General features: G+C 35.0%; 1 protein-coding gene across 8 annotated transcripts in view; it reads left to right on the top strand.

The window, feature by feature from the left end:
• The window catches only part of CADPS2 (calcium dependent secretion activator 2), a 292254-nt gene that overhangs the window by 172526 nt on the left and 102793 nt on the right, over window positions 1–16935 (top strand). For all 8 annotated transcript variants that reach the window (XM_033057248.2, XM_033057245.2, XM_033057247.2 and 5 more), the window contains exons 9-10: window positions 10589–10655; window positions 15810–15918. In XM_033057248.2, coding sequence (XP_032913139.1) covers window positions 10589–10655; window positions 15810–15918 — 176 coding nt within the window. The remainder of the gene's footprint in view (window positions 1–10588; window positions 10656–15809; window positions 15919–16935) is intronic.

Genomic DNA, 16935 nt, shown 5'->3' with positions numbered 1-16935 from the left:
TTATGAAAGTGTTTATAATTGAAAAAAGTGGCCAGTACAGGTAAAGGAAGCGCATGTTAATTTTAGAAGTTTCAAAGTGTAGCTTCTTAGTACCTATAAACGTCAAGTTTTTCTCTGTATATACATGTTCTATTTTGGAAGAAGGTTTTAAAATATTTAGTGTGGGAGTTATTAAAGCCTAGTTGAAAATTTAGCTCTGCAAATTCCAATAAATTCTGTTATAATACTGAGGTAAATCAAATATTTGGAGAGTGGAGGCAGCTATTCTTATATGATTACAGGACGCAGGAACTGCTGTATCCTCTAATGCTTGACTCAGCTACAACAGGAAATGAATAGTTTTATATATCTGTGTCTAAATATACATATACATATACATATACATATACATATACATATACATATACATATACATATACATATACATATACATATACATATACATATACATATGCATATACATACACATACAAACACACACACACACCTACACACATACACATACACATATATATGTAAAATTCTGTTTGGGGAAAGAGATTTAAAAAATCTCAGTCTCAGATTTGAACAGTAATTATGAGTAATACTGAAAATATTTATTGTAATTTTTGTTTTTAAATTGATCACCCATACACCCATAGAAGATCTTTTATTTGTTCATGTTATTTACAAATAAATGTCATTTTTTGAAAAGTATTTCTAAAACTTGAGTAAGGAGAAGCTACTTAAACCTCTCCTTGCATGCAATTCATCAGCCTACAGCTTCTATTTTCTCTTAGATTTTATGGATTTTTTAAAAAAAATATTTAATGACAATTTTGTAGGTGAATATCTTTGTAGTTTTGAGGAGACAGTTCCTTGTCAGACAAGTCTGCAGCAACAATGGACTGACCCCAGTAGATGGCTCTGATGCTCCCTCACAGGTAGTATTCTGTATTCCAAAACTCCTACTTCTACAGCTCCAGTCAGAAGTCAGTTACAGTTTAGTAACTCCAGTGGGGGAAGAGCATTTGAATGTTTTGTTTTCTACATATTTGTTATGATAAAGGACTTTTGACAAAGAGGCAAATCTGTGCTGTTTTTATAGGCTTATTTCTTTCTTAAATAGCTTTTTTAACCCCCTAACCACTACCCAAACTAAAACCATCTTAGAATTTTTTTTCCTAATTATATTAATCACTTTTTAAAATCTTAAATACCATGAAGAAATACGTGAGGTACTTTCTCAATGGGGATATATTTTTCAGTGATGCATTTCTGTTTGTTTTAGATTGTTTGCTTCTGTGTGGCATTTCCAAGGATAAACATCCAATCATGTTAATGGTTCTAAAAAAAAATGCCTGTACACTGAAATCTCTCTTCCAGAGCCACAAGACAATTTATGAATAGTACTAGTGGGTGCCAGTTTCAGTGGGAGCTGTACGAGCTGCTTTCAGGCACAGCTAGTTGAGATATGGAACTGTGCTACTGGGTATATATTTTAAAGTTTAAAATGGTTGAGAAAATCATTATGGAAATAAAGTTTAATTATTATTAAGCTTAAATTATTATTATTAAATTATTATTTACAATCCATTCAAAAGTTACAAACACATTTCTAGATGAAGAAACTTCTAGGGACAGTATCAGCATGAGTATATGAGGAATCTATGAGAATATATACCTGCATGATTTCCTCCATCCTCCTTGTCCTGTTGAGAACCAGGCACAGGCCTGAAAGTGCTTCTGAGTGCCCCCTTCTGTGTTCTTTTGGAGACATTTCTTCCAAAGTGATGTGAAGTGAGAAGTCTGTTTGTTTCTCTGGCATCTTTAAAATTATAAATGTACTCTGTAGAGGAAAGTTGGGTTTTTTTTTTTAAAGTATGTTTTCAGAGAACTGATTTGCTGGGTCATATTATGAAAGCTTTCTTCCTTGCTTTTGCCCCTGTATTGTCATCAAAAGATGGCCAGGAGTGTGAAAGTACTTTTTTGAATCTAGTTTTTGGTGAAAGCATCACCTAGAGTAGATTTCTGCATTCTGCACCAGTAGGTTTCTCGAGGCAGAATGACTCTATTAGAATATTAGATTAGCTTTACTGTCTTGGACCAAATCTTCATCTAACCTGTCTTCCACTGTGGTCAGCATCTGATGACTTGGAAATTTATAGGAGTAATTTCAATATTCTTTCAGACTCCACCCATCTGCAGATGAAGGACTTTCTAAGCCAGATATGACTCTTGGCATATGCAAACATTCATTGCAATTAAATTTCTTTTTCACAACCTGTCCAGGAATGCCTAAAATGCACAATGAAATGTAACTAATTTGACTTCATCTAATTTGACTTGAGGAAACAAGCCTCAACGGTGGCACTTCTGTGTAAGAGTGGAAATTAATGTCTGGCACTGTTCCTACATTCCTTCAAGGTGCTGGAGACATGGTGGAGACAGTCCACACCATTGATACACTGGCAGCATTGTGTTTTCTTGCTGTTGTATGCTGGGTAGAAAGAAAAGTGGTATTCATTGGATCCAATGCTTACATGAAGTCTGATAAATAAAAAGAGAGTTTTCCAGTGTATGAGAGCATGAAGTGTCAAAACTTTTATCCAGAAGAAAATCATATATTTCCCACGAAAAAGCTTTTTATTTCTGCAGCATGAGGTGAGACTGCTATTTCAAAGATTGTGTATGAAGTCCAAAAACGTAACTGCATTTTTGCCACCACTGCTGAAATTGTGTGTGTATTAATTCAGGATGGTTCTGTAGTTGCACAACTAAAAAGAATTGCTTTCTGCCAAGTATGCCAATCATTTTGAAATCTCTATGGTCAATGTCATCGCTATTCATTATTAGATGAGTTCAGCCATTGCATCCACAGATGTTTTACCTCACAGAATTGGCTGAAAAGAGCAAACAGGTTTATTATTCTAAATTGTGCTTTGGAATAAATAACTTTGCAAATAACAAACATTTTCCATGAATGTCACATAGTTGACTTTTCATGATTCCTAGGTACAGAAAAACCTGCTTCATATCATCCATTTTCATGGAACTAATTCCAACAGCTAAGTTAGGAGTCTTTGCACTGTTGGAATCTGGGGCAGCCCAGAGACAGAAGGGTGCTTCCAAGGGGTAATCTGCAAAGTTCTGAAGAGAAAATATACCCAAAGCACTTTACACTGGATCCATACAAAATACAAGAAAAACATGATCACTGAAAGTGGCAGAGTGGACTTGCAAAGAAAAATATATTTAATTTCCTGTTTCCCTTTAGAACATTTCATTTTTACTTTTTTGAGTTTTTTTTTTAAATCATAAGTGTGTTGCATGTTTTGACTCATAGTTAAAAGGCTGAACAGCTTTACAAGCTTCTGTAATGCATTTTCCAACTTCTGGAAGATAAGGGCTGTTGTGAGGCTTTCCTGAGTGTTTCTTCTGGTGCACTAGGACCTCAAGTTTTGAACAGTCTTGCTCTTTTCCACTTCAGTTTCTCTCCCAACAGAAATTAATGTGGAATACTAACCTCCTGCACTGGACATGTTGTGAGGTGTAATTTCTTAGCTTATAAAGCTCTTGAATAAGTGTCAAGTAATGCTCCTATTAAGACAATAATGCTGTGTAAGTAAGAGCTTGCTAAACTGATTTGTTTCAAAGCTTTGGTGATGTTTTTAAGTGGTGGATTTAATGGAATTCTTTTAAGTACTGTTATGGTTTTTTTTTTTTAATCCAGCTATCAAGAATTCTAAAAAATAGTTGGAAAAACATAATTCTGAATAAGCATCTTCTGTGTGCACAAATTAAAGGGAGGTGCTAGACTCATTCATTATCATAATTTCTGTCCTTCATTTCAAATCACAAATAGGGATACCTCGTGCCTTTGCTGGCTTAGATATATAGTAATATATACTATATCCAAATTCATAAATACTTACTCGTGATAATGACAAGAAATGTTACAAAAATACTTAGATTTTACTGCCTTTAGAATGAAAATGCATGTATCTCGTTATTCTAACATGTTTTATTAAAAACCCCAAAAAAAACTCTGCCAAGGTCTGTGTCTTTATGAAATTAAAATTGTATTAGTACAAAAATGGCAGTGAAAAGAAGCACATAACCAGTCAGAGATAATCAAAGCCAAGTATCATTCCTGAGGGAGCTCACTGCTCTTACTATCCTCTACCACCAAAGTTTTCAACCCCTTTTGACTGTTTCCATCAGTGGATGTGTATGACCTGGAAACAGAAGCAAATTTTTCACGCAAACAACTTATCAGCAATTAGGCTTTCTAGATCACAAATAATATCACCACCTGTCTGGAAAAAAGGTCATCAGTTTTTTCTATCTGATTGCAGTGCCATGTACTTCCATGGAGAGGTGTCTCGGCTGCACACCCAGCTGCTTCTGGGTGCTCAAGATGCTGGCAAGTTCTTTAAGGTCTGTCAGTGTTTCCACAGCCAAAGTGAATGCTCAAGGGAGAGCAGTGCAACTGAAATTTTTTCTGCTACTTCAACATCAGAATTTAAATTTAGGTTTTCACTTTGGAAACCAGTCTCTTAACTCCTGCTTTCTATGCTTTTGTGGTCACAGACTATTGTCTTTTTATATTAAATTAAACCAAGAGATCACCTTCAGGGGTGTACCCATATATACTGCAAAACATTGGTAGCTGTTTTGTCCACGGGTTCAGTTTAGAGCTAGTCCAAAGTAAACTACCTCAAAAAGCACAGAGGGTGGATGTCAGCTCCTCAGCACCAGCTGTTTTGCAGTAGTGCTGCATTACCTGTTTGCATTGCAATTAAATTACATCAGAATCAGAGTGCTTTCTGCATTTATGTTGCATCTGAAGGATTTCATTGTTTTATTGCCTGGAATTCACTCAAGGCTAAAGGATGTTTTTCTGTCTTGACAAACACTCACATTTACATGCCAAATAGGTTTCATGGTATGACATAAATTAGATTAATAATTCTCAAGTTGTAGTTACTTCACAGGTTCTGTAAGTACTGGCATGCATATTCACAAATAGTGAAGCACTTTAGAGATATCACTGTTAAAGAATCTAGGGATATCAGATTGTTCAGCATTCTTAAAACCATTTATATTGTAAGTGAAAAGTGTTTAGCAGGAAAAAAAAAGGCCACACATTTTCCTGTTCATACAATGAGTGTCTTGCTTATTGGAATAAATTGAACCATTTTCTGTGGCTGTGATGTTTTTATTACTTGATATTCTTCAATGTTTCTTTATTCTTAGCAGCCATAATTACAGTAGTTTAGGCTGATTGTTTTTCATTCCATCTGTTGGAGGCTTATTTAGTTCTCTTTCTCAAGAGCACAGAAAGGACTAAAATGAATCTGAGAATGTTTACAGCTAGGTTTCTTATGACCCAGGTCATATTGTTGTCTTGAATCAGTTTTCTCCTCGTCCTCAACTGAAAACAAAAAAATTTCTTAATCTTGCAGGGTTAAATAAAAGGATGAATGCAGTGCAAGGAAGATTCCTTTTATGCAAGGCACGGGGATGACTGAAAGTGCCTGTGGGCATTTGGTCCCCATTGGCTCTCTCAGCGAATGCAATGATGCCCACGGATAGCCTGTATTGTTGTCAGTTAAATGGGATCATGAGTGTCTGAAAGGTGTTTGAGAATGAACTGAAAATCATTTTCACAAGTGGATGATTACTTCTGCCACATGTTAACCGAACTCTATCAGAGTGGCCCAGATTTTTGAGACTGCATTAATTGCTCTTTCAACCTTGACTGAGGTTTCTCTTTAAGAAAGGCCTTTGCTGGACTAAACTGCTACACATATTGATTTTTCTTTCTATATTTTTTTCATTGTTTGTGATAAATGAAGCCTTTTACAAGTGGAGAATTTATCATTCAAGATGTAGATAGATTGCTTCATTCCTTAGAATAAAAAGGCTGGTCTAAAAATGATCTCTGTAGGAGTGAGCCCATTCTCGTTTCTCCCTCAGTGAATAGCTCTGGTATTCCACACACAATTATGCTTTTTCAGCTATTCATTAGTGCTGATTTTTTTCATCAAAAAGTGGAACCCTGCACTCTTGCAGTGAGGTGAGGACTTAGAGCAAATAAACTGCTGTCTTCCTTCCTGTGTGTGTCATCACATAACTGAAACTGAACTGTAATATTTAGCAATATGATTTTACATTTTGACAGCACAATGAAATGCTCATTGAGAGATATCGAAACTTTATGTAATTAAAACATGATTATGCCCAGACTTTTTTAAGAAAATGTTTGTTCATTTTATTAGTAGTATTTCTGGAGAAGAAAATTATACTGACTGAGATGAGATTATATATAAAGCATTTTTATCCAGATGTTTCTGTGTTTTGTAGTGGAAATGCAATTTCTTGTAATTTTATTTGTTTTCCAGGAAAGCTAACTTTAAATATTTAATGGGAGGTTTTTTTGTACCATGTTGTAAGCATTGTGAGGTATCGCAATCATGTAATTCTGTGACTTCATACAAATTCAATTTTATTTTTTCCTTTGGGAGTGAGTGAAGAGAAAGAAAGCAGTGTTAAATAATATTGAAGAAGATTGCAGAACTGTTTATAAAAGAAAAAGTCTCAGAGTAGTGATTGCATGGTTTGTACATCTGTTTGCATTTTCATGTTTCTACAAAGTGTGTTAGAAAATCTTCACATTGGGGTGACACTTCAAGACTTAATATATTAGATCAAGATACTATTTTCTATGTAATTAATTAAAGCAGTTCTATTAGTCTTAAGTTACTGGAAATTATGTGAGTAATATGAAAAAACTGAAGAAGGCAACCACACAGGCTTACTAACTATAAATATGCTTTCTAATGTGCATATGTACAGACATAGATGTTGTGTCTACGTATCTCATTTATTATATATTTTTGCAGAATAGAAGTCTGTTATCTGTATATGTTTCAATGTACATGAAAACACTTATCTTCTCTCCTTATCAGAATATTTATTAAACATTCTCAAAACATGATCTTAAAGAGAAGTCAAAACAAATCTGTGTTCAGATACAGGGGAAGTATTTCAGTGTCTTCCTTCCCTGTATATGGCTGAACTTTAATAATTCAATAATTATTTTAGATTATACCAACTTTGGAACCCAAATTACAGCAAGAAAAAATTGAAGCAAATGGTGTGGTTAGTGTTTAGAAACATGGAACTGGCACTTCTGAATATCAGTTTCTCATTTGTATTGCACAAAATCTTTTGCCTAAAGGTACAGTGTTAGAATAAATGGCTGCTCTGTGTTTCTTGTTGCTGCTGAGGGTGTTTAAAATAGTCTGAGCACCTGATGCTGTGCATTTTGTGTACATTATTTTGGATGGAGAGAGTGACTGTGGCATCTGGGTGAATACAGATACACTTATGGGCAGAGAAATAGCAGGCTGGAGCTCTGTGAGTTGTGACTGCGAGATTCTCTTCTGGTTTGCAGTACTGGCATTTACCTGAGACTCACAAAAAGTTGTGCAATTGCCCATCTTAAAAATAAAACATTCTTCGGCTTATCTCTAAGACTTAGCTCACTTCTGAATCTGTTGACCTATTAATTTTCTGCTCCAGTTGTGAAGCCCAAGTGACATTTAATTGTGAAAACTGGTTATTGTAGATTTTTTTCTGTTCTAGACATCAACTGCAGTTTCTACAGATCCTAGATGCTACTGTCTAAATATAGGAAGGTTCCTGAAGATCCTTAGGTCCTTTGCTTCCCTTTTTTGTTTGTTTGTTTTTTTTTTTCTTTTTCTCTTTTTTTTTTTTTTTTTTCTCCAAAAAGGAAATGAATGAGAAAGAAAACTCCAGAAGCCTAGGTGTGTCCTTCCACCTAAAAATGTTTGACTCTTGAGTAAGAATTAATCTCTTTATCATTCAGGAGCAGACACACCAAAGATTAGCACACAATATACCCCTTGTAAATGGCTGAAGCTTCATACATTAGAAAAAAACCTGGTACCATTAGAGATGGCACTGGAAGAGGGATTAACAACATAACTGTGTTTATAGTGATTTGTAAAATCAGACAGCATAAGTCTTCACATTTCTGTAATAAATCCTAGCTTTGTGTCATGAATATTATGATTTTTTATCTGGTCTTATGTAAGACCTGTGAATTTTAAGGATAGGTTTTTGATGTTCCACTTCTTTGTTTGCCAAGGAAGCTGTAAATTAGCACCTTAGTTGGAAGTAATTTATAGCAGGAATAAAAGTGCACATTGCCATTTAATTTCTTTTTGTGTGCTTTATTATTTTATACTTTTGAATTTACTGTATCTTATACTAGTTCTGCCTGTACTGCAATACTATAAGTGGTATATCTTACATGAAGAGCAATTTAAAAGGCAACCAAGTAATATAAAAACATCACCTTTTCTCTGATAACAAATGTTCTTTTAAGACCTCTTATTTTAAAAGCACATTTCTGCAACAGGATCAGTTAATAATGAGAAAGAGTTAGCATAGAGTTTCTAAGGTTGGGTTACTCATTTTCTGACGTGCAAGGGGCAAGAAGCCTTTATTAATCTATGGCTTCTTTACAGTCATTTAAGACATGTCAAGAGGGTGGGAACATGGTCACGATATCTTTGTGCTGTTGCTTTGGAGGACTGTATATTTTCAATAGGCAGTCGCCTAATGGCATATATTAAAAAAAAAAATCTATGGCTCTCCAGGGGATGCAAGTGGAATGCAGTGGCAGAATCACCACGAGGAACAGGGCAGTCTTGAGTCTGAGACCAAAGGCCACCTGTGGACTTTTTTACTTTTCTCCCTCAGGTCATTAAGCTTCGAGGCTATGTGAAATTCATAATTTATTTCCCCTCCACCCTCTGACAATAGTAAGGAGATGAGCATGGCAATAGCAATGTTGTGTGCTTTGGGGAAAGTGAATTCTCTGAAACATGTATGAAAAGAAAAACAGTACTTTTTGGGAGAATGTGTGACCATAAGTCTGTGAGGTAAATGCTTCCTTAGTTGCAAAATATTGTAGATTTTAAACCGTAGCAGGTCCTTTATTTTGAACCCTTTCTGATATAACCCTTACTCCTTTCTTTCATTGAATTTTTAATAGTCACAGAATTAAGAAGTTAAAAAGACTGTGGCAAGATCTGGACTATTCAAAGAAGGCCACATCAACTACTAATTTGTACACGAAGCGAATTTGTTACCCTCTCATACGAATACAGAGCAGAGTAACCAAGTAAGGTAGACCATCAAATCAGGTGCAGAAGTTGAAGAAGGACAAACACTGGTGTCATAATAATAAGGGAGCTACTACATAATCTGACAAACAGCAATTAATAAGCAGGAGGCTGAACATTTATTTTTGACATAAATTTGTCCTCTGTGATGTCTGATGTGGGAGAAAATGTTCTTGAGGGCTCACCCAGGGCAGGAATATAAAGGTTTTGCCTTTCTCGTGCTTACTCATTTCACATAAAATGTTGGTTCATTGCTCTGGTTTTTGACTGAGGTGCAAACTACTGGGCAGTGAAACCACAGAAGTGAGTAGAGAGCAGCAGATCATATTCTCTTACCAGAGAGGGCTATGTTCTTCTGTCAGTCGTCTGATCAACCATTTCCCATCCTAGTTATCACAACTACTTCATAATGCATCTACCAGCATCTATCCTCTGGAGAGTGCCCTGTGAAGCCAACATTTATTGGGCCGAACAATCATTGTTCTGCCTTTGACCAGCCTAGCTGTACCAGGTGTCCTTGACAGAAGCTGGCCAGCCAGAAGGGGCATCTCACACATAATATTTTGCTCTCCAGTCAATTTTTAAGCAGCAGATCCTTACCACTCATGGGCTCTTGCTCACAATCTCACAACTCATCCTTTTCTTCTTGCTGTCTTTGTTAGCAACAGTGCAACATGACCAGAGTGACAGAAAAAAATGTCACTATAATGCCAGAAAATTCACTGCAAATTCTTGGGTAATGATTGTGCTCTCTCTACCACCGAACCATATCAGCATCTGTGGTTTTCTCATCTCACTGGTTGATTGTCCTGATTATTTCCTCTGATTCAAAGCCTGGAAATTGTTAAAGTGACAAGGAGTTTTTGTAATCTAAGAGCCTTTATAGTGAAGTGCTTCTGTTTGGGAAATTAGATTGTACTTTAGTCTGAAAAAAAATTTAATCTTGTGTGTCTGCTGACATGTTTTGTGAGAATTTTATCACACTATCTCTGGGACTGACTTCTCACAGACTAAATAAACACTAGCAAGTGGAATAAAAACTGTTGCGAACGTCGACTTTTCTAACATTTAGTATTTTGGTGTAGTCAAAAGTGTTCTACTTTAAGCTACTTTTTCTACTTTTCAGATAAAATTGGTGAAATAAAAAGTGATAAGGGGGTTTATCTTCACAAACATGAGATCATTTGTTTCTGATTTTTGTCTTGTTTTGAGTAAAAAAGAATGCCTCTTTACATTTTTATGATATGAGTAAGTAGAAGAAAAATCACTTTGTACATATGACAACACTGAAGAAGCAGCTCAGTAGACTGAGTAAATTTGTGTTTGGTCATCCTAATGTCGTGCTTCTTATTAATGGAAAACCACTCCCTTTATTATTTCCCTTGCAGGTACTTGTATGCTCTAGGACAGAAGGTTTGGAAGCGGTGGAAAAAACGCTACTTTGTCCTTGTTCAGGTTAGTAGCCAGCCATGAAATTTCAATAAAATAAATCTTGAACTATAAATTATGTATGATTTCTGGAGTAGTTTGTAAATCAGTATCTTCAGGCAACACATGCAGTACTACTCCAAGCTTCTTGCAGCACAGAGACATCCAGCTTATTTTTTTTTTTAATTTATATACCTATTAAGCAAAAGTGTTACCAAGTTTTCCAGATATATATAAATGGGTCCCTGCACTGAGAAATGTTTCAACTAAAATCTAGAAACTTCTGGATGAAATTTTTAGGACCTTGTGACCTGATGACTGCTTTTTATTAGCACTCAATTTAAAATAAAGTCATATTTCTCAAAATGGATTGTGCTTACTGTTTAATATATTCTTACTCAATAAATATTTCCTGCCTTTGAAATTAAAGCAACAATACTAACATTAAGAACTTTTCATGATTTTTTTAAGTAATGCTTTTTTTTTTCTTCCTTGCAAAATTAAATTGGGTAAAATTATATAATTGTTGTAGAAAATATGGTGCAGTAGTTGTTCTTGGCCACAAAAATGTGCTAGGCTCATATTTTATAACTTTTTGTCCAAACCCAGAACTGTTAGTATATTCACATGCTAGTGAATGGTAATATTGACTTGAGATAAATAGAATAGTAGATTTTGAGTGGTCAAAACAGAGGAATTAAAGATTTTAGGTAGTCTTTGTAAAAAAAATAAATCATTGTTTTCTATTAGTATTTGTCTTCCGATTGCATTCAATATTCTTCATAGTAAGTTCAGAGAATGCTGTTCTGTCTTCTTTGTTTTATTGACAGAAAACTCTTGAAGTCTGAGTCTACATAACTATCATACAAAGGTTGAAGCCTGTTAATGAGGCTTTTTTAAGAACAAAATCTTCTAAAACTACTTTACAGAAAGCCTGATTTCTTTATCACTCTGTCAGTTACACTTACCTGGTCTCCTCCTACTCCTAAGTGATTAAAATCATATGGTTGTTAAAAAAAAAAAAAAAAAACAACCCTGGACAAGTTCTTTACTAATATAAAAAGCCAAGAGTACTTGAAGGAGATTCTGTAAAGTCTGTAGAATTCATTTCTGATTTTACCAAGGTCATTTGTGAAGAGATGAGGATATTTTGTGACTATTAATATTTGTTGGGAAGATCTCTATATAGGATAGCTGTCAAGGCATAGCTGTGAACAGAAAATAATTTCAGTAAGACTACATGCTCCCTTGTCCTTCACTCTTTTCTTTAACACTCATCCTACTTGTCACTCTTTTCACAGAAAGAATGAACTTGTTCTTTTCCTCTAAGCCACAGGTGTCATCTGAGTTTTAAATTGTACATCTAAGAGATGTACATAGTCTTTATGTGCATGCAGTACAGAACCATCATCTGGGAGTACAGTTTATTCCAGTCAAGTTAATTTTAACTATTTTCTGCTCTCTATGCTGAAATTGAAATACTGGAGGAGAATATTACAGGAATTTTCCTACTGTGATGGGATTTAGTCATCTATTTCATTTTAAAACAGCTATCAATTCAGTAAAGCTATATAAAAAATACAGTGTTAAATCAATATTTACTGTCCAGACAGCTCTGGCTCATTTATATAGTCCTGCTGTGATACATTCACTGGCAATAAGCTGAAGTCAATACATGTGAAATAAACATTCAGTAATGAACCAGTCTGTTGTATTGATATATTATTGACATATTGACAAGTTTTTCTCTATAGATTAACTTCTAGCTTAGAGTGGGAAAATATCGAGGAGATGAAATCCAGTGATAGAACAGAGGCTACCAGTATGGTTTACACACACACTTTGAAAATTTAACTCAGTTGTGACATTAGAGGAATGATGTTGATTTTTTCAGAGTGTGATGGGAGTAATGTGCACCTTCGTTATTGCTGTACCTATTACAAGTTGTTAGTGGTTTCTGAAAGAACAGATCGATGTTATAGAAAGGTTACAGTATCTGGAAATTTTAATCTCTTCAGTTTATTTGATTTCTATCCTTTAGTATCCAGTCACTTCTCTAAAAGGTTATTAATTTGAAATCAGAAAAAGACAGGGAAGTGACATGGTTGGTAAAACCATTGGCTGGACCTGATGTGTTTTACTTCATTTAGTGTCTGATATCTTCCTCCAGTAATTGCAATGCAGATCCACTTCTGCTGTTTTAATTTCATCTGGTCAAATGTTTAAAAAGTCAGTAATTTGTTTCATGGGTAATTTTTTTCTAAACACACAAGCCACGCAGGCTAATTCTTCCTGCTGAACTCCTGGAGTGGCTGCCTGGTGATATAGCAGACAGCACAGAATCAGCCAGATGTGCAGTAACACTTCCTCCCAGCACATTAAACAGAGTCTTTGTGCCCCGTGGGGACATCCCTTAGTGACATTCCTCATAAGTCACAGTCACATTTCTGTACCTATCTGTCTGTCATAAGTTGTTGGTTTTTCTCCCTTGTTACAAAACAGGTAGAACAGCTGGTGGTCAGGTGTTTGGACATCTGGGAAATAACAAAATTCAAGTAAATGCAGTTGTACAGAGGATTGTCTTTTATTCTGTCAAGATTACCTTTCAAGAGGACAAACTGATGTTGTTTTTGTTTGAGAATGTGTTGTACATAGTCCTGACTTTTAAGTAATCATTATTCTACAAAGTATTTATGCTAATTTACTGAATTCTTAGGCAAAACTCATTACAGCTCCATTTACTACTAATCATACACTTAAACCCAGTCACAGATCTATGTTTAAAAGTGTTATTTCAGACTATGATAGTGATTCTCTTTGTAGTGAGTGAGAGAAGCCACTGATGAACTTAAGGAAAAGAGTTTGAGAGACTTCAAGTGTAAATAAATGAGGCAAGTTCTTTATTTCGTTATTTTGTTTGGACTTTTTTTCCCCAGCAAAATTTTCCAGAATTTTTCTATCTGCTTTTTTTGGTGAAGAAACTTCAAAATGTCTCATTTTCAACAAAAAGATGAAGTCACTGATCATGACTGATTGTTCCTTTAAAATAAGAGAACACATTTACAATAAAATAAAATAGCAGCATTATAATGTCTGTCTTTTAATAGTGGTAAGGTTAAAAATTAATAAAGATACATAGCCAAGATCTTACACAAGTTTATCTTCAAAAGCATTCAGTGGCTGAAGAAATCTGAAAAATATGGGTATCCTATGCATCTGCATGATTGGTGTTTGCTAGCTCCCCTTTTGACGGCTCAGATTGCCTATATAGTGTGGTTATGTGGAATTGTTAACATGAAAATGTGAGAGATTAATGGGGGTCCTTGCCAGCTTATTTCATTCAACCAAAATGAATGAACTGAAAAATGTTTTTACTACAGTGCCAAGTATCAAAAATTAAAATTGCAGTGTCAATTTACAAAGAAAAGAAAAGGAGGAAGCTCTCATTAAATATAATGCTAATTGCAAAGGATTTAGAGTTGTGTGACTAGCCAGCAGTTCTCTCCCTTTCTGGCCTGAAAATTTGAATTTTGGGGTGGACTAGATTGTCTTTTGTGTTTATGTATATTTAATGTGGTCTTGGTGTGCCTATTTAAGCAAATATACCAAATCTGATGTGGAAAGCTGACTCTCAGTTTCAGTTGCCTGACAGTATCTCTCAAATTCTTCTCTCCTGTAAAACTCTCTTTGCTTAACTAATGAAATAACTAAAACTAGTAGAGCTATGCTTAGTTTCTCTCCCCTGTAGACTCCTGCAGTGGTTCTGGAGATATCACTTTGGCATTTGAGGCCCGATGGGCACAGAGAAAGCTGTTACACCTGTTCCTTTTGCTTGGACAGGCTGTGACAGGGGATGATCAGTCACCATGCACTGCATACATACAAATAGAGACTACATAGATGGCAAAAAAAAAAGCCTCAATACATAAAATAATGAACTATTTTTGGAGCATTACCCAGATAATAATCACACATTCCATCCTTATTTTCAAAAACAAGGAGTAAAAGTACAGCACCAGCAAATATATTAATGAAGCTGAAATCAGATGCCCAAATTTAATTTCAAAAAGGATCATTCCTGAAGTTGTAGCTAAAACAACAAATTTAGGTAAGTTAGCTGTGCAGCCGGCAGTTAAAATTAAAATGATCCATTATATATCAAATGAGCTCATTACCTATCTGTACATCCTAGCATAATTTTAGCCATAGTTGAACACAAGTCGGCCAGGTATCCTACAGTCCTTGGAGATGAGAGTTTCAGAGGTGCATATACATTCAGTTCCCTTTAGTTTCAAGTGTTCACAGGTTCACATGCTCTTTCTTTGGGCCATCTTCTATAATCCTCCCCAACTCTTCATGTAAAGCTGGGAACACCTCAGTTTTGTTTCAGTGATTACTTTTCTCCTCCTAGATACTACATTTCTTTCTTTTTCATTCATTTTTTCAGTCAGCTTTTCCTCTCCTATCTTTATAATTTTCTGTTCTGTCTACAGAGTCAAAAACCACCTGGAGACACATTCTCTTCTTATTGCTTTATATGTTTTTTGATAATTGTACTTGATGATAAGTAAGTAATGTCCATCCCAGCTGCAAGCAGCTTGGCCTGCACAGTACATTATCTAGTGAGCCAAGCAGTGCAAGAGTGGGTGAGAACACAGATGCAAAAGGTACAGAAATTAGACTATAAAATCAAACTGAAAGTTCTGATGCTTGCCATCATTAACTAGAATTGGCCAGATTATATGTTGCTTTTTTCCTGTTTCATGGTAATTGTGCCATTCCTTCTGCAAACAGTACTTCTATACATAAAAGTTCTTGTTTTCTCAGTTTCTTGGAATATAGCTCTTTTTTCTTTGTACAGTATACTGAGTAATTTGGTCAGTACCACAATACTAACTATTTTCCCTACCAGAATATAAATGGCTTCCCTTCACTTTTTTGTAAAACATCAGCCCAAAATGTATTTCAGGAAACTGCAGAGAGGTGTGTTTATGGGTTATTTTGTTTGCAGTTTTTTGTTTATTCATTTTGGCAGAAAGGGGAAAGGAGGAGAAATTTTACACTGTAAATATTTCTAGAAAGGGGGAAAAAAGGGGGATTTATTTATTCAGTGCAAATGAAAGCTAATTTAAACCAATTGTGAAATGCAATTCAGTAATTAAGAAGTCCTTTCTTATTCAGGTTAGCCAATACACATTTGCAATGTGCAGTTACAGAGAAAAGAAGTCTGAGCCTCAGGAACTGATGCAGCTGGAAGGATACACTGTGGATTACACAGCTCCTCACACAGGTACTCTTCATGATTTTGAAGTAAGATACTGAAGTACAATATATTTGTGTAAAATAGCTATTTCAATTTGCTTATTTTCATCTAATAGCAAAAACTCCCAAGGTTCTTTGGCAGCAAAAAATCCCAAGATTGTTTGGCAATTATTCCACTACGCCATTCTGGTGTGGAAAATCATGCTTTTAGAAAGAAGCTTGTTGTAAGACTAATGAAAAATAAACTTTACACTTAAGTTTCCTGAAACGTTGTAAGACCACATATAATACAAGGAAAAATTTGTGAATTTTAATCAGTCTTTCCTTTTTCTCTTTTTGGTGGTGATGACATGTCACAGTATATTATGAAGTATATTCATAAACAATTTAGAAAAGAAGATAAATTATGACAATGCCTGTGAAAGACAAGTTACTTACAGAACTCAAAAATAAATTTGGAGAGATCAGAAAAATCTCTACAAGTTAATCTCTCCAAGTAATATTAAAATGGAAGAGGGAAATCACATGCAGAGAAAAACAATTCTACCCATGCAGTGGAGGGTTACAAAATTAGGAGACTTCTGAGACATTAAAGATTGAACTTTGAAAAATGTTGTGTCAATGTTTAGAATAATTGAGAAAGCAAACAATGCTCAGAAGGCATTTGGGAAACGGAAACAATTCTGTCATAAAGAAATCCCTAGTACAGCCATGTTGACTACTGTGTCCTTTTCTCCTTACGTGTTCTCAGAAAAAAACAAACACTGGAATGAGAAAAAGGACTAAGGAAGAACAGCACTGATAAAGGATATGTAGCTGTCTCTGTTCAATAACACTTAAAGTTGACAGGAATTTTCAGCTACTAAAATAATACCAGGAAGGAGAATATGTTTTAGAAATGCGGAATGACAGAGATAAGTTGAATAAGAAATAAGTTGGAGCTGAATTTAAGGTGAAGTCATGTAAATATTTTCTCCTGTGATTTCTGTATTTATTCTACTTATGTTGCCTCTATGTATTACCATTTGATCTGTATAGCTCTAGA

This window comes from Catharus ustulatus, chromosome 4, assembly GCF_009819885.2.
Source record: "Catharus ustulatus isolate bCatUst1 chromosome 4, bCatUst1.pri.v2, whole genome shotgun sequence".
NCBI lineage: Eukaryota > Metazoa > Chordata > Aves > Passeriformes > Turdidae > Catharus > Catharus ustulatus.
This window is presented reverse-complemented; position numbering and strand designations above follow the sequence as displayed.